Here is a 25,209-nt window from a genome sequence, read left to right on the forward strand (position 1 = left end):
ATTCAATTAATTATTTTTTTAATATATTGTGGGGGTGGGGAAGCATAATGCTGGTCTTCTAAAAACATTCAAGACTTTTTGGCTGATTGTGTAAGAAAAATTCTGCTTTTCTATCATGGCTGTGGAAGTGAACTGAAAGAACTGAAAGGTCTGGAAGGGAGATGGAACCGTAATTAGACAGTACACAGAGAAAGAAAAAGACATAAATTACATATAAATAGAGAGGGGCTTTTGTTTTGTTTTTAATAAATATTTTACCCAAAACCAGTATGTGAAGTGAGGTAGAGGAGGATGGGCTCGGTGGCTCAAGACAGGATCACTCAAGAGGCAGAAGGCTCCCTATGTGGAAAACAAAAGAGAAGAGGGTGAGGAAGGAATAACTTTCCCTACCTCTTTTAACTCTTGATCTTAAAGCAAGTGGTCCTGAATATGCACAGAACATACACAGTATGGCATAGGAATGGGCAGCAGGTAGACCTGGATGTACTGGTAGAAATATAAGGGGTTGTGCAGTAGCCCACAAATGCACAGAGGATCACATGGAGAAGAGGCAAGATTGTATAATAAAGGTTAGGCTAAAACAGGAGCTTACGTTTAGGCCGAAGCTGGAGGGCTTCCCGGAAATAGCAAGGGAGCAGCAGCCCTTGGGCATCACCGGGAGTGAGGATGACTCCGTTAGCCGAGCGGAAAAAGGGGATCCCATCTGAAAAATAACATACAGCAGGTCACAAAAGCACAAAACCATAGTCTCAACTCTACTCTAGGAATGTAGATGACTCTATATCATCATCATCATCATCATCATTATTATTATTAATAAAATAAAATGAATAAAATAAAATAAATAAATACAAATTATTATTATTATTATTATTATTATTATTATTATTATTATTATTATTCATGGGATGACTCTCAAAAGCTTAATTTCCATTGAAGTTTCCCTGAAAGCCAGGAGAGTTCCGGGTTACCATTTCCATCTGTAACAACTAAGCAGCAGGACGTGGAATCCTAGAATTGTAAGAGATCCCCAAGGGCCATCCAATCCAACCCCCTTCTGCCGGGCGGGAAGACACCAGCAAAGCCCTCCCGACAGATGGAAATCCAGCCTCTGGATCATAGAATTCTAGAGTTCAAAGAGACTGCAAAGGAAATCCAGCCCAACCCGCTTTTGCCAGACGGAAAGACACAATCAAAGCCCTCCCGACAGATGGCCATCTAGAGTAATCAGTTGGGAGCCCCTCCCCCAAGGACTAACTGCTACTCTGGGGCCAGAGTGAAGAAGGGGGGCCAGGAAGACATCATTCCACCATGTCTCTTGTGTCAATATAACAATAATATATAATACTAATATTATGCTATACTAATAATATAATATATTGTATATGCATATATTAATAATATTATAATGTAATACAATATAATAATAATACACTATTATAACTGTATAATATGTTACATGTAGTATTACTAATAATATTGCAGTATAGTGGTATAGTACAATATAGTAATATGTAATGCTTATATTGTACTATGCTAATAATATAATATATTGTATATACATATAATGTTGATAATAATATTATAATGTAATACAATATAACAATGCAGTGTGTGTGTGTGTGTGTGTGTGTGTATGTGTGTGTGTATATATATATATATATATATATATATATACACACACACACACACACACACACACTGTATATACTTGAGTATAAGCCTAGTTTTTCAGCCCTTTTTTTAAGACTGAAAAAGCCACCCTCGGCTTATACTCGGGTGAGGGTCCTGGTTGGCTTATATTTGGGTCAGCTTATACTCGAGAATATATGGTACATTTATTATCTTTATTATTATTGGTATTATTACATTTATTATTTTTCTCTATTATTGTTGCTACTATTACATTTATTTTACTCTATTTTTATTATTATTATTAATACATTTATTATTTCACTCTGATCTTCTTCTTCTTCTTCTTCTTCTTCTTCTTCTTATTATTATTATTATTATTATTATTGCAATTATTATTTTACTCTATTTATTATTTCTTGTATTATTTTCCTGTATTTAATATTATTATTACACTAGCTGTGCCCGGCCACGCGTTGCTGTGGCGAAGTCTGGTGGTATGGGAAATAAAGTATTGAGGAATTGGTGGTAGTTAAGGTCAAGGGTAAAGGTTTTCCCCAGACATTAAGTCCAGTCGTGTCTTACTCTGGGGGTTGGTGCTCATCTCCATTTCTAAGCCGAAGAGCCGGCGTTGTCCGTAGACTCCTCCAAGGTCATGTGGGATGACTACATGGAGCGGCGTTACCTTCCCGCCGGAGCAGTACCTATTGATGCACTCACATTTGCATGTTTTCGAACTTCTGGGTTGGCAGAAGCTGGAGCTAACAGTGGGGGCTCTCTCCGCTCCCCCAATTCAAACCTGTGGCCTTTCAGTCCAGAAGTTCAGCAGCTCAGCGCTTTAACACGCTGCGCCATCAGGGGATATTATTTCCTAAAGGTTGTGAATATACAATATTTCTGATTGGTTTTTTTTGTTTGTTGGAGGCAAGTATGAATGCTGCAATTAGGAAAAATGATTAGGATGTAATGGCCTTGCAGCTTTAAAGCCTGGCTGTTTCCTCCCTGAGTGAATTTTTTGTTGGGAGGTGTTAGCTGGCCCTGATTGTTTCCTGTCTGGAATTCCCTTGTTTTCAGAGTGGTGTTGTTTGTGATATTTTATGTGCTTCTACTGTCTGTGGCCCTGAGAAAACAGAGGATTTGCCAGACTTTGATGATGGGAATACTTTTTTGGGAGGTGTTAGCTGGCCCTGATTGTTTCCTTGTGGAATTCCCCTGTTTATTTACTGTCCTGGTTTTAGAGATTATATTGTTCTGCATTATTCTATCCCAGTAATTATTTCATATTAAAGAAGAATCTCACTTATCCAACATTCGCTTATACAATGTTCTGGATTATCCAACGCAGTCTGCCTTTTCATAATCAATGTTTTTGTAGTCAGTGTTTTAAATTCATTGTGATATTTTAGTGGTAAATTTGTAAATACAGTACAGTAGAGTCTCACTTATCCAACATAAACGGGCCGGCAGAATGTTGGATAAGCGAATATGTTGGATAATAAGGAGGGATTAAGGATAAACCTATCCTTCCCAAATTACTTTACCTCTTCCAAAACATACCAATTATCAGAAGCACAAAATTATTTAAGGATTGGCAAAAAGAAATTATGAGATTTATTTGGAAGAATAAAAAAGCTAGGATAAAATACAGTACTATGATCTCAAGGAATACGCAAGGTGGATTTGGTGTACCAGACCTCAAACTTTATCATGATGCGTGTGCCCTATGTTGGTTAAAAGATTGGGTTAAACTAGGAAAAATCAAGATCTTAAATTTGGAAGGACACGAATTGAGAAAAGGCTGGCATGGATACCTATGGTATGGAAAAACGAAAATAGAGAAGCAATTTGGCAATCATTTCATAAGATCTGCCATCTTTAGAGTATGGGACAAGTATAAATGCCGTTTTCATACCAAAACTCCACTATGGTTATCCCCAGTAGAAGCTGACCACAGAAGATTATTAGGTTGGAGAAATTGGCCCACTTACAGAGAATTGTTAATTATAGAGAATGATAAAAAAATCCCCCCAAAACTGAAGGAACTAGTAACAATACAAGAGACAAATAGAAATGTGTCTTGGTACCAGTATTTTCAAATCAAAGAGGCCTATAAAAGAGACAATCTGGTGGGTTTCGACCAAGAGCAGGGTTTCTGGGATAAATTTATTCTCATAAATAAGAAAAATATAAGTATAATGTATAACAACCTATTGGCCTGGGATACAGAAACAGTGATTGTAACAAATGCAATGGTACTATGGGCTAGAAATATAGAAAGACCTATTCAGATGTATGAGTGGGAATCCATTTGGAATAAAAAAATTAAGTATACATACTCTGCAGACCTAAAGGAAAATTGGCTCAAACTCTTACACAGGTGGTATTTAACACCAAAAAAGATTGGCCAAATGTATAAAAATACAAATAGCAAATGTTGGAGATGTAAAACCCATATATAGGCTCCTTCTTCCACATGTGGTGGAAATGTAAGAAACTAAGGAAATTTTGGACTGGAATCTTGGAGGAGACTAATACAATATTGAAAACTAAATTTGTTAAAAAACCAGAACTATTATTATTAGGCTTATATGACCCTAAGGACAAGATTGACCCCAATACAGACAAACTCTTCACCCTTTTTATTACTGCAGCAAGACTCGTGATCGCAAGGCTTTGGAAATCCACACAAACCCCAACAAAAGATTTATGGTTAGAGAAATTATTGGAAATCAAGAATATGGACAATTATTCTTTCTGATCAAAAGAATGAATGGAACATCAATGAAAGCCACCGACTGGACTTATCTCGAGGACTATTTAAGGAAAAAAATACAAATAAGTTAAGTCTGATTAGGAACAATATAAGAAGAATCATAAATGGAAGTCCAACTTACACCCACTCACACCCTCCTTATACTTTTTTTTTAATTTCTTTTATTTTCTTTCCTTTTGTCTTGTTTTCTGTCCATTTGTGTACCTTTCGCCCCCCCCACTTGGTTATTGCATTAATGTCACACTGTTTTATGGTGAATGTATATATGTTTATTTGTTTGTCAGATTGTTAAGAAATTTCACTAATAAAAACTATTTAAAAAAAAAAAGGATAAACCTATTAAACATCAAATTAAGTTATGATTTCACAAATTAAGGACCAAAACATCATGTTAGACAACAAATTTGGAAGAAAAAGTAGTTCAATACACAGTAATTCTATGTAGAAATTACTGGATTTATGAATTTAGCACCAAAATATCACGATATATTGAAAGCATTGACTACAAAAATGCGTTGGATAATCCAGAACGTTGGATAAGCGAGTGTTGGATAAGTGAGACTCTACTGTAAATACTACATAGCATTTCTGCACATGGAACTACTTTTTCTGTCAAATTTGTTGTATAATATGATGTTTTGGTGCTTAATTTGTATAACGATTACCTAATTTGATGTTTAATTGGCTTTTCCTGAATCCCTTCTTATTATCCAACATATTCACTTATCCTGCCAACCTGTTTACGTTGGATAAGTGAGACTCTACTGTATATTTCTAATCTTATATTATCTGCTCAGAACTGGATTATCTGAGGCCCCTTCTTCACAGCTGTATAAAATGCACACTGAAGTGGATTATATGGCAGTGTGGAGTCAAGATAATCCAGTGCAAAGCAGATAATATAAGATTATAAATGGGTTATATAGCTGTGTTGAAGGGCCTTGAGTCTACACTGCCATATAATCCAGTGCAAATTAGATAATCTGTGGAAGAAGCCTAAGTGAGGCCTAAATCTGCCTGTCCCCTAACTGAAACCTGGCTGTCCCTTGGTTGCTAGGCAACCAAGTGGGCAGAGATTAGCCCTCTAAACTGGCAGCAATTGGATAAAAAAATTATTGCTCTCCCTCTAATTAGGATTTTATTTTTATTTTCTTTTTGTTGTATCAACCTTGAGGCGTGGATGATGGGTTGTGTTGTCAAATTTTGAGGTTGGGGGGCCTGTACTTTTGTTGTTTTGTGAATTGCTGTGATGCCATCACTCTTTTATATATATAGATGTATTATTTTACTCTATTATTATTAAAAGGATACATAGGCACATTGACATTGAAGAAGATGAGAATAATGATTGGATCAGAGCTGGACAGTCTTATCTTATATTTGAGCTTTATGTAAATATTCAAAAACATTTAACCTACTGATTCCTCAATTAATGTAATTTTATTGGTATCTCGGCTTATACTGGAGTCAATGTTTTCCCAGTTTTTTTGTGGTAAAATTAGGTGCCTCGGCTTATATTCGGGTTGGCTTATACTCGAGTATATACGGTATATATATCTACACATATGGAAAGGACACGGAGTAGTAAGATCCAGCTCACCTGCCAGAGCCTTGGCAATATCGATTACTATGGCCACTTCACAGTTGTTCCTCATTCCTGTAAAGCAAAAGCCACACAAAGACCTTTGTTGTATATCCCCAACTTTTTCTTTCTATCTGGCCCTCTTCCGTTGCTCCAGTCAAATCATCAACATAATAATAATAATAATAGATGTATGTGCATCCCTCAGACAAGTCACCCACATTATCAACAGCAATATCATAGATGTCTGAGATGCAGTCCTCCTCCAAGTCTCCCAACTAAAAATATTAATATTAATAATAATAATAATAATAATAATAATAATAATCCTTGCAGCTGTGATGACCCATGGGCCTTGTAGTCCTGCTCAGGACATGGTAATTCCTGATGAAGATGAAAACTTGGGTTTTTTACCTTCCCAGTCTGAACTGGATTCCTCTCAGCCAGATCTTTCCCAGGCAGATCTGGGAACCTTGCACCTGCAAGAAAGTTGTCTCCCAGAAGTATGTCAAACAAGCCCAGAGCCTACTTCTCCCGTGTTCTTGCACCGGGAGTTTTGTAAACAACAGAGAAGTTTGGATTCAGCTTCGCGCAGGAGTGCAAGAATTGCAGCTAAGAATGTAGCCAATTAAGACTGCTTCTCGTGAGAATCTTTAAGGAGTTTAACATCTGGTCTCAGAGTTTAGCTTTCGTTTCTGATTCCCAGAGAACTGCTTCGGTGGGAAAGTTAGACTCTATATAGGTGTTTTGCCCGCGTAGTAACTTCGCGGAGTCAATTCGTCAGCCTACGGAGCGAGTTGTGTCTGGACAGCGCGCTCCGGTTCAAGCCTCGCTCCTGCTCAAGCCTTGCCTTGCTATCCAGCCTTCGCCTTGCTTCCCAGCCTTTGTTTATCTACGGACTTTGCCTTGTTTCCCAGGATCAATCCTTGCCTTGTTCCACGGATTTATCAAGTTATTCCACGGACCTTGTTCTTGTTCTTAGTTACCTTGTTCCACGTTCAAGCCTTGTTTCAAGTATCAAGTTATTTCCTAGCCTCGCTCAAGTTTCATGGACTAAAGGACCTTGTCATCTCCCCTCACTTTGCTTGTCAAAGTGAGTGTTTCGGTTATTGGATTACAACTTTGGACCTTAATATTTCATATTGGACATTATTTCTTTGGACTAATTTTGACCTTTCCTGAAAGGTCTGCTTCTGGACTATCTTTTACATTTGCTTTTACTAACTTTATATATTTCCTTAATAAAGATATTAGATAGAATCTGGCCTCTGCGTATGGTTATTGGTGCTCTGTAGCCTGGGTCGTGACAGTTTGACTCCGCCCCCCTAAGCACCAATTAACCTCGGCCAGAATGTCTACCGGAACCGTGCCCGGTGGGCAGCCACTGAGCTACACCATCAGCAAGGACGAAGTGGATCGCATCCGCGACAGACTCAACGCCCAGGATGGAGAAATAAAGGGCTTGCGGGAGCGCGGAATCCGCCTCCCGGCCATGGCGTTGCCTACCAAGTTTACTGGAGAAGCTTCTAAGGTTCATGTTTTCCGTCGCCAATGTCAAGCTTATCTAGAGGCCCGTGATGCCGAGTTTCCCCAAGAAGACATCAAAGTGGCGTGGGTTTACAGTCTTCTAGACGGGCCAGCGGCCAATTGGGCGACGGCACTGTTCGACCAAGCCTCTCCACACCTAAGATCAGCGCAACACTTCTTGGACCACCTCAAGGAGACTTGGGGAATCGAGGACAATTTGGAGGCAGCCGGTCACAAACTCCGTCGCCTTTTCCAAGGAGACAGACCTATGTCTCAGTATATAGCCGAGTTCCGAGTGCTGGCCCACAACACCGGCTGGAACGATGTAGCCCTCAGAGGACAATTCCGGGAGGGTCTCAACATTGAAATGCTGGAAGAAATCTCCAAGGTGGATCCTCCCCAGACCCTCGAGGCACTCATTGATCAATGTTTACGGGCTGAAGTCATGATTGCCAACAGGAAACAGTGGGTTCGAGGCCAGGGCAGTAGAGCCGGGGCAAAACCCCCCGCTCCCGCCAGCGTTCAGCCACGTCCAGTGTGGAGACCCCCACCGCCAACCCCATACCCCAGAGGAGGCGAGGAGGTGCCGATGCAGTTGGGCAATGTGCGTCCCAGACTAGATGCCGCCGAGAAGGCCCGTCGTCAACGCTTAAACCTCTGTTGGTACTGCGGGAACGGGGGCCACTTCGCCAGAGAGTGCCCAGCCAAAGGGAAGCCTGCCGCCCGTCTTGCGGCGGCGTCCTCCACGGAGACGAAGGCGTCTGAGCCGACTGGCACACAGCCGGCGGGGGAAGCCAACGACCGGGTGTAGAGAGGCTCGCCAACCCGGTCAAAAAATCCATTCAAGAGCCGCCAACCGGGGTCCTGTTCCTTCTCGTGGTCACATTATGGTCAGCAAAAAGGGGACCCGTCATGATCCACGCCATGATAGACTCTGGAGCTACCAACAATTTCATTGATAGAGAGTATGCCGACTCTCTGGGATTACAATATCATGATTTCAAGAATGCCCGTGTGGTGCAAGCCATAGACGGCCGCCCCCTCAAGACGGGCCCCGTAAGTCAGTGGTCGGAACCCACCAGGATGTGGATAAGGGAACATATGGAAGAGATTTCCTTCTTTGTTACCGAGGTTCCCCATTTCCCTGTGATTTTGGGAATTCCATGGCTGACTCTCCACGACCCTAACATCTCCTGGTCCAACAGAGAACTGCAGTTTGCTTCACCGTACTGCCAAAACCATTGCCTCGTAGCCAAGGTCTGCCATGCCACGGACACCGAGCCCATCATCACCTTGCCAAAGAAGTACTCCGAGTATTGGGATGTATTCAATGAGAAAGAAGCCGAAAAATTACCCCCACATAGACCTTATGACTGTGCCATTGACTTGGTGGAGGGGGCCCCGATCCCGCGAGGGCATCTCTACTCCCTGACTGAACCAGAGCAAGAAGCTCTCAGGGAATTCATAGAGACAAACCTTCGCAAGGGATTCATCAGACCCTCTCAATCCCCAGCCGCCTCCCCAGTGATGTTTGTGAAGAAGAAGTCAGGGGAACTACGCTTGGTGGTGGACTACAGAGCATTGAACAATATCACCAAGCGGAACAGCTATCCCCTGCCCTTAATCTCGGATCTACTGGATCGGCTTCGAGGAGCCAAGGTTTACACCAAGCTGGACCTTCGGGGGGCTTACAACTTAGTTCGCATCAGGGAAGGGGACGAGTGGAAGACCGCCTTCCAGACCAAATTCGGATTATTCGAGTCCCGAGTTATGAATTTCGGTTTATGCGGAGCTCCCGCAACGTTCCAGCATTTTGTCAATGACATTTTTCAGGACTATCTAGACAGGTTCTTGATAATCTACCTGGACGATTTTTTGGTGTTTTCTAGATCACAATCAGAACATGAGAACCACGTCAAAATGGTGTTACAACGATTGCGGGATCATGGACTTTATGCCAAGCTGGAAAAATGCGCCTTTGATCTACAAGAGGTAGATTTCCTTGGTTACCGCATCTCGCCTCTAGGGCTTTCCATGGATCCAGCCAAGGTTTCAGCAGTATTGGAATGGCGGGCGCCAACTAACAAGAAAGAGGTGCAGCGTTTCTTGGGGTTCGCGAACTATTACCGCAAGTTCATTCCAGATTTTGCCCGCTGGTCCGACCCCATCACTAGCTGCATCCGTGGAAAGCAGCCTTTCCGCTGGACTGATCAAGCAGAGAAAGGGTTCCAGCAACTAAAGAAACTATTCACCTCCCAGCCAATTCTACAGCACCCAAATCCTGGAACCCCTTTTGTTGTGCAAGCGGACGCCTCAGATGTGGCAATTGGGGCTGTACTCTTACAACCGGTGGGAGATCACCTCCATCCCTGTGCCTTTTACTCTCGTCAACTAACCACACCAGAGAGGAATTACACCATTTGGGAAAAAGAACTACTGGCCATAAAGGCAGCCTTTGAAACTTGGAGACATTGGCTAGAAGGGGCCAAATTTCCCATTGAAGTCCACACTGATCATCGTAATCTAGAACATCTAAGAACTGCCCGCAAACTAAATCAGAGGCAGCAACGTTGGGCTTTATTCTTCGAACGTTTCGACTTCCAGATTCATTATGTGACCCCAGCCCAGACCAAGCAAGCAGACGCCCTGTCACGTAAACCGGAATACGCTGCAGGACGCAAGGAGACCTTTGAATCCCAACTACTACAACCCGAGAACTTTGCCACGCTCACAGTGGGGAACACCAAATCCATTCCCATTGGTTCAACTTCCTCTACTCCAGGACCCCTCTGTGCTCAAGAAATCAGGGCTAGTCAGCAAGCAGATGCCTGGGCGCAGGACCAACTTCGCCAAGGTCTGCATTTTCCCTTTTCGCTTAAGGATGGGCTGCTTTGCTATAGAAATCATGTTTATATCCCACCCGGACCGGGCAGGGAAAAAGCGCTTCGTCTGTGTCATGATTGCAAACCAGCAGGACACTTCGGACTATTTAAAACCATGCATCTGATCCTAAGGGATTTTTGGTGGCCCAAGATCCGCAAGGATGTGGAAAAATATGTCAACACCTGCCCAGTATGCCAGCGCTCCAAGATAAGAAGGGAGAAGCCCTCAGGACTTTTACACCCCCTTCCTACCCCATCTCGCCCATGGGAAATAATTTCTGCGGATTTCATCACTGACCTACCACCTTCCTGTGGATTCACCACGATCTTAGTGGTGGTGGACCTTTTCACCAAGTTAGCCCATTTCATTCCCTGCGAAGGCCTCCCCACGGCCAAAGAGACTGCGGATCTATTCCTTCAACATGTTTTCAGACTACATGGATTGCCCAAGAGTTTAGTCACAGACCGTGGATCTCAATTCACCTCTCGTTTTTGGAAGGTGCTACAAAAACTATTGGGCATAGACTCTCGCTTATCTTCAGCTCATCATCCCCAAACAGATGGGCAAACGGAGCGCACCAATGCCACTTTGGAGCAGTATCTTCGCTGTTATGTAAACTACCAACAGGACAATTGGGCTTCTCTGTTACCACTGTCTGAGTTTGCCTACAACAATGGAGTTCAAGCTTCTACAAAAGAAACGCCGTTCTTTGCAAACTACGGCTTCCATCCACGTTTCTTTCCCCCTGTCATTGAAACTTCAGAAGTTCCCGCAGCAGAGGATTGGCTGCAGGAACTCACAGCGGTACAACAACTTTTGCTCCAGCAACTGGACCAAGCCAAGGAGGACTATAAACGCCACGCTGACAAACATCGCCAGCCGGGCCCCGAAATCAAGGTAGGAGATCGGGTTTTTCTGTCCACTCGCTTTCTGCCCTCCCACCGCCCTTGCCGGAAGTTAGATGCCCGTTTCATTGGCCCCTATCCAGTGGTGGCGCAATTAAACCCCGTGACTTTCAAACTCCAACTTCCGCGTTCAATGCGCATTCACCCAGTGTTTCACCGTTCCCTGCTCCTTCCGGCGGATGGTGTGCGTCCTGATACAGACCAACCGGCCCCCCCTCCTGTTTTGATGAATGGGGAGGAGGAGTTCGAGGTTGAGGACATTTTGGATTCTCGCTTTCACCGCCGCCGCCTACAATATCTCATTGACTGGGTGGGTTTTGGCCCTGAGGAACGCTCTTGGGAAGACGCCTCCACAGTCCATGCTCCTGAGCTAACCCGTCGCTTTCATCAGACCTATCCCGCCAAGCCGCGACCTCGCGCCTCGGGGAGAGGGCCCCAGTTTGGGAGGGGCCTTGAGGAGGGGGATAGTGTGATGACCCATGGGCCTTGTAGTCCTGCTCAGGACATGGTAATTCCTGATGAAGATGAAAACTTGGGTTTTTTACCTTCCCAGTCTGAACTGGATTCCTCTCAGCCAGATCTTTCCCAGGCAGATCTGGGAACCTTGCACCTGCAAGAAAGTTGTCTCCCAGAAGTATGTCAAACAAGCCCAGAGCCTACTTCTCCCGTGTTCTTGCGCCGGGAGTTTTGTAAACAACAGAGAAGTTTGGATTCAGCTTCGCGCAGGAGTGCAAGAATTGCAGCTAAGAATGTAGCCAATTAAGACTGCTTCTCGTGAGAATCTTTAAGGAGTTTAACATCTGGTCTCAGAGTTTAGCTTTCGTTTCTGATTCCCAGAGAACTGCTTCGGTGGGAAAGTTAGACTCTATATAGGTGTTTTGCCCGCGTAGTAACTTCGCGGAGTCAATTCGTCAGCCTACGGAGCGAGTTGTGTCTGGACAGCGCGCTCCGGTTCAAGCCTCGCTCCTGCTCAAGCCTTGCCTTGCTATCCAGCCTTCGCCTTGCTTCCCAGCCTTTGTTTATCTACGGACTTTGCCTTGTTTCCCAGGATCAATCCTTGCCTTGTTCCACGGATTTATCAAGTTATTCCACGGACCTTGTTCTTGTTCTTAGTTACCTTGTTCCACGTTCAAGCCTTGTTTCAAGTATCAAGTTATTTCCTAGCCTCGCTCAAGTTTCATGGACTAAAGGACCTTGTCATCTCCCCTCACTTTGCTTGTCAAAGTGAGTGTTTCGGTTATTGGATTACAACTTTGGACCTTAATATTTCATATTGGACATTATTTCTTTGGACTAATTTTGACCTTTCCTGAAAGGTCTGCTTCTGGACTATCTTTTACATTTGCTTTTACTAACTTTATATATTTCCTTAATAAAGATATTAGATAGAATCTGGCCTCTGCGTATGGTTATTGGTGCTCTGTAGCCTGGGTCGTGACAGCAGCCCAGAAGCAAGCCATCAGAACAAATGCAATTCAGGCCAAGATCGAAAAATCAGCTGATGACCCAAACGACTGTGTAAGGAAACCTACGAAACCATTGATCATATCTTCAGCTGCTGTAAGAAAATCGCACAGACAGACTACAAACAGAGGCACAACTATGTGGCCCAAATGATCCATTGGAACTTATGCCTCAAGTACCACCTCCCAGCAGCAAAGAACTGGTGGGATCACAAACCTGCAAAAGTATTGGAAAATGAGCACACAAAGATACTGTGGGACTTCCGAATCCAGACTGACAAAGTTCTGGAACACAACACACCAGACATCACAGTTGTGGAAAAGAAAAAGGTTTGGATCATTGATGTCGCCATCCCAGGTGACAGTCGCATTGACGAATAACAACAGGAAAAACTCAGGACCTCAAGATTGAACTTCAAAGACTCTGGCAGAAACCAGTGCAGGTGGTCCCAGTGGTGATCGGCACATTGGGTGCCGTGCCAAAAGATCTCAGCCGGCATTTGGAAACAATAGGCATTGACAAAATTACGATCAGCCAACTACAAAAGGCCACCCTACTGGGATCTGCACGCATCATCCGAAAATACATCACACAGTCCTAGACACTTGGGAAGTGTTCGACTTGTGATTTTGTGATACAAAATCCAGCATATCTATCTTGTTTGCTGTGTCATAATAAAATAATAAAATAATAAAAATAATAATAATAATAGATGTATGTCCCTTAAGACAAGTCACCCACATTATCAACAGCAACATCATAGATGTCTGAGATGCAGCCCTCAATCAAGTCACCCAACTAATAATAATAATAATAATAATAATAACAACAACAACAACAATAATAGATGTGTGAGCAAGCAGCCACCCTCAGCCAAGTTACCCACATCTATACACATAATAAACATGAAAACATTCATACACATGAACACTAAGAAGCCACACAGGTTTTATTTTGCTATTTCACACATCCATATGGAGCATAGTATACTCACCGCTCAGGACGGCCGCATCCCCAGGCAATCCCGGTGCTAAATGGATGTGCGATCGGCCCATCCGTGACAGGCCGTCCTTGCGAATGGCAGGCCAGTGGTGCAGGTAAGTGCCATGGGCCACAATCTCTGGGAAATCTGATGGGTTCAGCAATGGGACCAGCTCCAATTCAGACACCTGATATAAAAGCATGAGGTAGGTTAGGGTGACAATGAAATTGAACACTTTCCTAGTCCTAATTTCTTCCATCCTTTCTATTAAAATAATTGCACAGCTTTTCAGTTCACCCAAAGCAGAGGTAGTGCCATTTCTTCCTAACAACAGTTGAACTGGACTTTAATTTTTCCCAATCCACAGATGAATACAGCAATGCATTCCTACCTAACCGTGCATGACATGTCCATTAGAACTGTATTTTCCAACCAGTTTTTCACAACAGGGTTACAGACAATGCATTCCTATCTAACTGTTCATGACTACCTGTCTATTAGAACTGTGTTTTCCAACACAGTTTTGCACAACAAGGTTACAGCCAATGCATTCCTAACTATTCATGACCACATGTCTATTAGAACTGTGTTTTCCAACAAAGTTTTGCACAACAAGGTTACAGCCAATGCATCCCTAACTGTTCATGACCACATGTTTATTAGAACTGTGTTTTCCAACAAGGTTTTGCACAACAAGGTTACAGCCAATGCATTCCTAACTGTTCATGACCACATGTCTATTAGAACTGTGTTTTCCAACAAAGTTTTGCACAAAAAGGTTACAGCCAATGCATTCCTAACTGTTCATGACCACATGTCAATGAGAACTGTGTTTTCCAAAAAGGTTTTGCACAACAAGGTTACAACCAATGCATTTCTAACTGTTCATGACCTCATGTCTATTAGAACTGTGTTTTCCAACAAAGTTTTGCACAACAAGGTTACAGCCAATGCATTCCTAACTGTTCATGACCACATGTCAATTAGAACTGTGTTTTCCAACAAAGTTTTGCACAAGAAGGTTACAGCCAATGCATTCCTAACTGTTCATGACCACATGTCTATTAGAACTGTGTTTTCCAACAAAGTTTTGCACAACAAGGTTACAGCCAATGCATTCCTATCTAACCATGCATGAACACATGTCCATTAGAACTGTATTTTCCAACCGGTTTTGCACAAGAAACCAGCTGGAAAGCCACAGGAGGGTGGGATTTAGTTTTAAATGTGATTTTAATTGTATTTTCACCCCAATACATTGTATACTCTTCTGTTTACTCCTATAATTCATAACTAGATAATGCAAGGTTGCTATACAGATTTTCATGGTCTAATAATTCATTATCAAATGTGGCAGAGCCCCCGTCCTTGCTTGGCACCCATACTCTCCCACCTGCAATGAATGCCCTTGGTTGGCACGGATCTGGAGGTGCGCATCAGAAGGATGTGGCCGCAGGGCAAAGCGCTGCTTTTCGTTCGTCTCCACAACACGCTGGACGTCTTCCAAGGACCATGCCTTAAACTGGGGCAAGCGAAGGATCTCTGCCACATCCACAAAGCCATCTGCCATTTAGGAGGAACAAGATGATCAGGAACCACCTCCTCCTCCAACAATGCTCCTTTGCGTAAGCAGCAAAGTGGCTAAACTCTAAACTCTTGGAAGCAGATGAAGCAAATGATGTCACAGCAAGAACTCATGAAAATAAGTACAAGCGGGTGTCTTTCCTTTGAAAAGGAGCCTCCATCAAGCTGACCAACACATTGAAAAGTTGCTTTGTTTTGGCAACTTAGGAAAAAGAAAAAGAGATGCACTCACCCGCTCCCATGGCTAATCCCAACTTGTCTGCGCCATGACGCAAAGTGTAAGAGAGGGCTTTGGACAGGCGAACATCAGGATCCTGAAAGAAGTTTGAGAGAAATTAATTGTGAATCTAAATTCCATTCTTGACTATTGAGAGTTTGAAACTGCACTAGTGTGGTGGCCAATGACTCTGGAGACCAGAGTTGAAATCCTCACTCAGACATAGACTCCAGCTGGGTGATCTTGGGTGAGTCACTCTCTCTCAGCTTCAGTGGAAGCAAAGGCGGCATCATAATAATAATAATAATAATAATAATAATAATAATAATAATAATAATAATAATAATAATATCCCGCTTTCCTAGAGGAGACTCATAATAATAATAATAATAATAATAACAACAATAACAACAACAACAATATCCCGCTTTCCTAGAGGAGACTCATAGATGATGATGATAATAATAATAATAATAATAATAATTATTATTATTATTATTATTATTATTATTATTTTCATGTCAGGAGCAACTTGAGTCATTTCTGGAGTGAGAGAATTGGCAGTCTGCAAGGACGTTGCCCAGGGGATGCCTGGATGTTTTGGTGTTTTACCATCCTTGTGGGAGGCTTCTCTTATGTTCCCGCTTGGAGCTGGAGCTGAAAGAGGGAGCTCATCCGCACTCTCCCCGGGTGGGATTCGAACCTGGCAGCTTTCAGGTCAGCAACCCAACCTTCAAGTCACTTAGTCCACTACGCCATCTGGGGGCTCCAATAATAATAATAATAACAATAATATTCCGCTTTCCTAGAGGAGACTCATAGATAATAATGATACTATCCCGTATTCCTAGAGGAGACTAATTGATAATGATGATGATGGTTATTATTATTATATCCTGCTTTCCTCTCCTAGAGTAGACTCAAAGACACCAATAATAATAATAATAATAATCCTGCTTTCCTAGACTCATAAATAATAATAATAATAATAATAATAATAATAATAATAATAATAATAAATACATCACACTCGGGAAGTGTTCGACTTGTGATTTTGTGATACGAAATCCAGCATATCTATCTTGTTTGCTGTGTCATACTATGTCGTTGTGTCAATAATAATAATAATAATATCCTGCTTTCCTATTGGAAACTCATAGATTATTATTATTATTATTTCCTGCTTTCCTCTCCTAGAGGAGACTCAAACACACCTATTATTATTATTTTATTGTATGACACAGCAAACAAGATAGATATGCTGGATTTCGTATCACAAAATCACAAGTCAAACACTGACCCTTTGTGTGTATTCTTTGCTGACCATAGTTTTCACATGTTCATGCTTTATGTTGTCCAGCTGTAATATGCCCAGATATTTATAGGCCTCTGGCTGGTGACACTTTATTGTTTGGCCATTAGGCATATTTATGCCCTCACTTTCAATAATTTTTCCCTTCTTCAATGCCACTGTCGAACATTTGTCCAAACCAAACTCCATGCTGATATCAGTGCTAAAAATTCGGACAGTGTTAGTCAGAGACTGGATTTCAGTTTCTATTTTCCCATACAGCTTCAGGTCATCCATGTACATCAGATGCGAAATTTTGTGAGATTTCTTAGATATTTGATAGCCGAGATTTGTTTTTTTGTAAGATTGTTGAGAGAGGGATCATGGCAATAATGGAAAGCAGAGGGGACAATGAGTCTCCCTGGAAAATTCCTCTTCTGATGTTGACAAGTCCATACCTTTCATTTCCAACTTTCTTGCTTTCCTAGAGGAGACTGAAAAAAATCAATAATAATAATAATATTGTTCTTTCCTCACCCAGGTGATATAGATATTATTTTATTATGACACAGCAAACAAGATAGATATGCTGGATTTTGTATCGAGTCGAACACTTCCCAAGTGTCTAGGACTGTCTGATGTATTTTCGGATGATGCGTGCAGATCCCAGTCGGGTGGCCTTTTGCAGTTGGCAAATCGTGATTTTGTCAATGTCTATTGTTTCCAAATGCCGGCTGAGATCTTTTGGCACGGCACCCAATGTGCCCATCACCACTAGGACCACATGCACTGGTTTTTGCCAGTCTTTGAAGTTCAATCTTGAGGTCCTGATAGCAGCTGAGTTTTTCCTGTTGTTTTTCGTCAATGCGACTGTCACCTGGAATGGCAACATCAATGATCCAAACCTTTTTCTTTTCCACAACTGTGATGTCTGGTGTGTTGTGTTCCAGAACTTTGTCAGTCTGGATTCGGAAGTCCCACAGTATCTTTGCGTGCTCATTTTCCAATACTTTTGCAGGTTTGTGATCCCACCAGTTCTTTGCTGCTGGGAGGTGGTACTTGAGGCATAAGTTCCAATGGATCATTTGGGCCACATAGTTGTGCCTCTGTTTGTAGTCTGTCTGTGCGATTTTCTTACAGCAGCTGAGGATATGATCAATGGTTTCGTCGGTTTCCTTGCAGAGTCTGCATTTTGGGTCATCAGCTGATTTTTTGATCTTGGCCTTAATTGCATTTGTTCTGATGGCTTGCTCCTGGGCTGTATAAACCCTGTATTATTATTATTATTATTATTATTATTATTATTATTATTATTATTACAGGGGACGGGCTTAGCACAGCGGGCTAAACCGCTGTACTGCAGAAAAATCCTGCCGATCAAAAGGTCGGCAGTTCGAGCCCGGGTCGGGGTGAGCACCCACCACTAGCCCCAGCTCACCTGCGCACCTAGCAGGTCGAAAACAGAAACTCGAGTAGATAAATAGCTACCGCTTTTGGCGGATTGAAGTTCAAAATACCTGGAGGGCTGAAGTTTGCCCATGCCTAGTGTAGATAGAAGCAGCTCCAATCAGCATGGGAGTAAATTGCAGGCTATACTTTGATCCATGCCCTGATTTTTTTTGCAATTCAGTGTGGTAAAAGTGCGTTATGCTGGTTCTGCCGCATAAATGTCAAGCCTGAACCGGCAAAAAATATCTGTTTCCTTTCAAGTCGGGATCTCTTATCATCCCCCATCATCCTTTCGAACAACTTGCTGGGATTCCAAACACTTGGAAAGTATTTTATGAATACAAACAACTCTTGAAAAATCCTTACGATGGTCCTCAGGATAATATTTGATCTTGGCCTTAATTGCATTTGTTCTGATGGCTTGCTCCTGGGCTGCAAGGATCAGGCATTCTTCTTCTTCTTCTTCTTATTATTATTATTATTATTATTATTATTATTATATCTTACTTTCTTAGAGGAGACTGAAACTAATCAATAAAAATATTGTTCTTTCCTCACCTAGGGGAGACTGAAGACAACAACAACAAAAACATATACTTTCCGTAAGTCAGAAACAAGGTTCACAGCTATCATTGCCCTTCACAGGGTATAAGCTAGGGACCATTACTTCTTCCCTACAGTTTTTCTATTCAGGAAATGTAGGAAGGTATGCAAAGATCTGCCCACAAAATGCAGTTCCCAGGCAAGGTATGAGTTGGCAGGCGAGGATCCTAACCTGATCTCTGTGCCTCCTTGCTTTTCCTCTGCCTCTCCTTGCTTTCAAGTCTTCTGGGCCTCCCCCAGCCTTGGCTCCCTTTCTTTCCATTAGAAGAGCTTTGCAAAGCGATTCTGCACTGAAGCTATGTTGCCTGCTCCTGCTCCTTTCCAGAAGTGCCACCCCTTCCACTGACAAGAGGAAAAAGGTTGAGCCGCATAGGCTTCTGGGAATTGTAGTTCTACTGCCCTCCTTTTTTGCATTTCTTTCTCTTCTTCCTCCCAGGTTTACACTGTAGTAGAATAAATGGCTTGACCTCGCTTTATCTGCAAAGAATCAATGCTATAGTATCCTTGTAGTTTGGTGAGACGCCTTTTGCCACCACTCTTTGGCAGAAAAGGCTTTTCTAGCCGTTCTCCCTTTATTCCATAGCATTGAGCCAAGGGACACTAAAAGTGCTATCAAACTTCGTTAATTCGACAGCGTAGATGCATCCTAAGGTACGCCTTCAACAGAGAACAAAAATCACAATACTTTCTTTGGGGAGCAATTGTGAGAGTGCAACTGGATTTTGTCCTGGTTGGTCCTCAAATTCTCACTATCGAAATCCCAGGAAGGTAGGCTTGAAGACATTGAGAAAATCTATTTGTTTTGGTGGTGGCGCAGTGTGTTAAGACCGAAAGGTCCCAGGTTCAAATCCCGGGAGCGGAATGAGCACCCGCTCTTAGCCCCAGCTCCTGCCAACCTAGCAGTTCGAAAACATGCAAATGTGAGTAGATCAATAGGTACCACTCCGGCAGGAAGGTAACGGCGCTCCATGCAGTCATGCTGGCCACATGACCTTGGATGTGTCTATGGACAACGCCGGCTCTTCGGCTTAGAAATGGAAATGAGCACCAACCCCCAGAGTGCGAGTAGATCAATAGGTACTGCTCCGGCGGGAAGGTAACGGCGCTCCATGCAGTCATGCTGGCCACATGACCTTGGAGGTGTCTATGGACAACGCCGGCTCTTTGGCTTAGAAATGGAGATGAGCACCAACCCCCAGAGTGCGAGTAGATCAATAGGTACTGCTCCGGCGGGAAGGTAACGGCGCTCCATGCAGTCATGCCAGTGGCCACGTGACCTTGGAGGTGTCTACGGACAACGCCGGCTCTTCGGCTTAGAAATAGAGATGAGCACCAACCCCCAGAGTCGGTCACGACTGGACTTAACGTCAGGGGAAAACCTCTACCTATCCTATAATACCTTATTCAATGTTCTAAAGCCCCTTGGGACAATTTAATGCATGGGACTATAATACAACATGTCAAATAAGGGCATATAAACGATTAAGACATTAAGAAGAATCAAGGATATTTCCATTTGTTTTTTAACTAGCGCTTTCATCAGGACCAAAAAAAAAAATGTTCTGCCGGAGACGTGAGGTCCTTTGTCAGCTTCCCTTCGTCCCTTCTGTGCGGATCCGAAGGACTGCATGGAGACGGTAATTCTTGATGACAACGCAGATGCTTGTCCTGCCATGACCCTGTGGCTTGCTGCTGCTTCGCTTTTGCAACAGACAGAAATTGGAAGATATGCTTATTTGTTGTCTGATGCATTTACATACAGCCTTTTTGCCACGGTTGGTAGCTCTCCAAGGCTAAATGGCATTTTCACACTAGCTCCAGCATCCTTGAGCCAGTTACGAAACACTACAACTTCCATGCTTCAATAGTATAGCAGTTATGCAACACTATAACTCCCATACTTTGATAGCATAGGGGTTAGAAAACACTACAAGTCCCATGCTTTGATAGTATAGCAGCTATGCAACACTATAACTCCCATACTTTGATAACATAGCAGTTAGGAAACACTACAAGTCCCATGCTTTGATGGTATAGCACCTATGCAACACTATAACTCCCATACTTTGATAGCATAGCAGTTAGGAAACATTACAAGTCCCATGCTTTGATAGTATAGCATCTATGCAACACTATAACTCACGTACTTTGATAGCATAGCAGTTAGGAAACACTACAAGTCCCATGCTTTGATAGTATAGCACCTATGCAATACTACAACTCCCATACTTTGATAGCATAGCAGTTAGGAAACAATACAACTTCCATGCTTTGATAGCATAGCAGTTAGGAAACACTACAAGTCCCATACTTTGATAGCATAGCGGTTAGGCAACACTACAAGTCCCATGCTTTGATAGTATAGCAGCTATGCAACACTGTAAATCCCATACTTTGATAGCATAGCAGTTAGGAAACACTACAAGTCCCATGCTTTGATAATGTAACAGGTATGCAACACTACAACTCTCATGCTTCCATAGCATAGCGGCTAGTCAATACTACAAGCCCAATGTTTTGATAATATAACAGCTACTCAACACTACAACTCCCATGCTTCAGTAGCATAGCAGGTACGTAACACTACAGCTCCGGTGATTCAGTAACAGCAGCTATGTCCTCTCTTACAAGATGCAAACCCACTAGCCATGTAGACAGACAGATTTGGTGTAGCAGTATCAGCAAACAGAGCATTTAGCACATGAATTACTGTGAAACACGAAGGCAAAGGGATGTCTGAGAATTAGATGGCTATGGGCATGTCTTCAAGACAGATTTAGGAAATGCTTGCTCACATTTGCAATCTAGTGAGAATTAAACATGCTTGCTTTGACAAGAGTCATGTCTTTTGTTGTACCATCCCAGCAGGTTTGACATTAACATGTCTGCCCATGCGCACACTTGCACATGGAGGGAATTAGCACTGAGGCACAGGCACCACACTTGATGGGGAAACAGGAGCAGCATTAGCCAATGCAACAGTGCTCTCCTGCCACAAGGTGGTGTCATCCACCATATTTTTCTTTTTTAAAATTATTTTTCTTGGTTAGGCATGTCTCCCATTCTTTGAGAAAGTCATTTCAAGGGCAAATGTGACAATACAGAAACCACTGCATTACTGCTGGCAAGGAGTTAAAACTGGGGTCAAACCGCATTAAGTTGACAGTGTAGCTGCACCCTTGGTTTGGAAACATGAGCAAGGTGGTCCAGCTAATGTCTGCTGTAACTGACAGTCCTTGCATCACTGTTAAGTACAAAAAAGCATCTGTTCGATAATTTACAGTATCATATGCTGCTGACAGGTCTATGAAGACAGCTCGTGTAATCTGCTGCTTTTCAAAACCATCTTCTATTTGCCGAGTCAGATTCAACACTTGTGATGGGGATTTAATATTATTATTGACACAAAGACATAGTATGACACAGCAAATGAGATCTATATGCTGGATTTGGTATCACAAAATAATAATAATAATAATAATAATAATAATAATAATAATAATAATAATTATTATTATTATTATTATGACACAGCAAACAAGATAGATATGTTGGATTTCATATCACAAAATCACAAGTCGAACACTTCCCAAGTGTCTAGGACTGTGTGATGTATTTTCAGATGATGCGCGCAGATCCCAATAGGGTGGCCTTTTGTAGTTGGCAGATCGTAATTTTGTCAATGTCTATTGTTTCCAAATGCTGGCTGAGATCTTTTGGCACAGCACCCAATGTGCCCATCACCACCGGGACCACCTGTACTGGTTTCTGCCAGAGTCTTTGAAGTTCAATCTTGAGGTCCTGATAGCGGCTGAGTTTTTCCTGTTATTATTATTATTATTATTTGAAACACAAGATGAGTCCACAGCAGACACTCTGCTGGCTGTTGTATTGGATCACACGTCGGACACTTCCCAAGAGTCTAGGACTATGTGATGTATCGGCAAATAATGCGTGAAGATCCCAGTAAGGTAGCCTTCTGCAGCTGGCAATTTTGTCAGGGCCGATTGTTTTTAAGTGCAGGCCAAGGTCTTTAGGTACTGCACCCAGTGTGCCCATCACCACTGAGACCACCTTGACTGGCTTGTGCCAGAGTCTTTGTAATTCGATCTTTAAATCCTCATATCGTGCCAGCTTTTCCAGTTGTTTCTCCTCAATCCTGCTGTTCCCTAGGATTGCAACATCGACAATCCATACTTTGTTTTTTAACACAATCGTGAGGTCAGGAGTATTGTGCTCCAAAACTCTGTCTGTCTGAATTTGGAAGTCCCAGAGTAGCTTGACATGTTCACTCTGTAACTTTTTCCGGCTTGTGATCCCACCAGTTCTTGGTCGCAGTCAGATGGTATTTGTGGCACAAGTTCCAATGAATCGTCTGAGCAATGGTGTTATGCCTCTGCTTGTAGTCTGTCTGTACTATCTTCTTGCAGCAGCTGAGGATGTGATCTATTGTTTCATCTGCTTCCTTGCAGAGTCTACATCATCATCATCATTATTATTATTGACACAAAGACATAGTATGACACAGCAAACGAGATATATATGCTTGATTTCGTATCACAAAATCACAAGTCGAACACTTCCCAAGTGTTTAGGACTGTGTGATGTATTTTCAGATGATGCGTGCAGATCCCAGTAAGGTGGCCTTTTGCAGTTGACAGAATTATTATTATTATTATTATTATTATTATTATTATTATTATTATATTGTATGACACAGCAAACAAGATAGACATGCTGGATTTCATTATTATTGTTGTTGTTGTTTTGTTGTTGTTATTATTTTCAGGAAATTCTGAGATTTATGCCTTAGAGCGCATGAAATGAAAACCAGTGGCAAGGGAATGGAATAACCTCAAGTGGGCTGGAACACAAAACCTTTTATTGCAGCTGTCATTTGTATACCAGCAATACTGGTTGTACTGGTGGCACACATAATTCACCAGTTCAAGATACATCCCAGGGACGGAAAACACAGCTATGAAACAAGCCAGGAATAGAAAATCCTGACAAAGTATGAACCATCATTTCATCATTCGTGAGAACTGGCTTTTTTAAAAAAAAATACAAGCCCTTTATTGGGAAGTGGAACATAAGTCGGCTCAGCAACGGGGGTCCAGCAAGGAGTTAAGGTGGGAATTAATTGGTCTATTTCCAAGGGGGGAATAACTCACGCTCCATATCCCTGGTGCTGATAACCACACTTTTGCCGAAGAACAGCTGGTGATTTTGTTGAATAGTCCCTGAGAGTCGTTCATTTGTCTCCTTCCAAGAATCCATTGTTAAGGAGTGCTCACTGGCATTTGCCCATCACCACTGAATAGAGCCTTACAGCCCCTTTGGCCGACGGACACAGTTCCTTCCACAACTCCCCATTCTGCTCCATTGTCAGGACATCCTGCCCACACAGAGAGAAATAACGAAAGCCAGGGGTTAAAAGAGATGGAGAGGTAGGAAGAAAGCAGGTTGTAATTCAGACTGCTTCCACAGACCAGCAGGCCCAACACATACCTCTCTGTTGACAAAGATAATGCTGGTGGATTCCTGAGCTTCAGGGCCACCGATAGCATAGTAGTGCCTTACTTCCTCAGACATCAGGCTGCACCTGAATGAGAGAAGTAAGATGAGGGTGAAAGCCAAGGAATGCCAAATCTTAGAACTGTCAGTGTTTGATGCAACATGGGCCCTGAAAAAGACTTCTCATCGGTAAAATGGGCCCTGGATGTGGTGCAGACAGGAGAGCAAGCCAGCTGCAACCAGCTGCAATGAATCACTCTGACCAGGAGGTCATGAGTTCAAGGCCCGCTCGGAGCCTATGTTTGTCTTGTCTTTGTTCTATGTTAAAAGGCATGGAATGTTTGCCTATATGTGTAATGTGATCTGCCCTGAGTCCCCTTCGGGGTGAGAAGGGTGGAATATAAATGCTGTAAATAAATAAATAAATAAAGTTGGGTCCAGAGTGAAGAAGGGGGGCCAGGAAGACACCATTCCACGATGTCTCCTGTGTCAATATAATAATATACATACAATACAGTAGAGTCTCACTTATCCAAGCTAAACGGGCCGGCAGAAGCTTGGATAAGTGAATATCTTGGATAATATCTTGGGCCCGGGCTGTGGCACAAGCTGGTGAGCAGCCAGCTGAGACCAATCACTCTGACCAAGAGGTCATGAGTTTGAGGCCAGCTCGGAGCTTGCATTTGTCTTGTCTTTGTTCTATGTCAAGGCATTGAATGTTTGCCTATATGTGTAATGTGATCCGCCCTGAGTCCCCTTCGGGGTGAGAAGGGCGGAATATAAATGCTGTAAATAAATAA

At 42.6% G+C, this 25,209-nt stretch overlaps 2 protein-coding genes across 7 annotated transcripts in view; both read right to left on the reverse strand.

Moving 5' to 3' along the window:
- Positions 1 to 218: 218 nt before the first annotated feature.
- On the reverse strand, positions 219 to 24,200 carry trpt1 (tRNA phosphotransferase 1). Of its 4 annotated transcripts, none has more exons than XM_016997699.2 (7): positions 24,067 to 24,200; positions 15,565 to 15,646; positions 15,142 to 15,311; positions 13,761 to 13,935; positions 6,006 to 6,062; positions 593 to 703; positions 219 to 339 (listed from the first exon to the last, which is right to left on the reverse strand). In XM_016997699.2, exons 1-7 carry the CDS (start codon positions 24,148 to 24,150, stop codon positions 317 to 319), a joined length of 702 nt encoding a protein of 233 aa, XP_016853188.1. In that variant the 5' UTR covers positions 24,151 to 24,200; the 3' UTR covers positions 219 to 316. The 4 variants fall into 4 exon arrangements, with proteins under 4 accessions (XP_016853188.1, XP_008119586.1, XP_062821168.1 ...); XM_008121379.3 differs by lacking the exon at positions 24,067 to 24,200 and adding an exon at positions 19,065 to 19,321; XM_062965098.1 differs by lacking the exon at positions 24,067 to 24,200 and adding an exon at positions 18,358 to 19,010.
- nudt22 (nudix hydrolase 22) overlaps positions 23,758 to 25,209 on the reverse strand; it is a 59,087-nt gene continuing 57,635 nt past the window's right edge. For all 3 annotated transcript variants that reach the window (XM_062965096.1, XM_062965097.1, XM_008121387.3), the window contains 2 exons: positions 24,404 to 24,497; positions 23,758 to 24,290 (listed from right to left, as the gene is read on the reverse strand). In XM_062965096.1, the coding sequence (XP_062821166.1) occupies positions 24,186 to 24,290; positions 24,404 to 24,497 (199 nt within the window). In that variant the 3' untranslated portion in view covers positions 23,758 to 24,185. The remainder of the gene's footprint in view (positions 24,291 to 24,403; positions 24,498 to 25,209) is intronic.

Source organism: Anolis carolinensis, unplaced genomic scaffold, assembly GCF_035594765.1.
Source record: "Anolis carolinensis isolate JA03-04 unplaced genomic scaffold, rAnoCar3.1.pri scaffold_14, whole genome shotgun sequence".
In the NCBI taxonomy this organism is placed as follows: domain Eukaryota; kingdom Metazoa; phylum Chordata; class Lepidosauria; order Squamata; family Dactyloidae; genus Anolis; species Anolis carolinensis.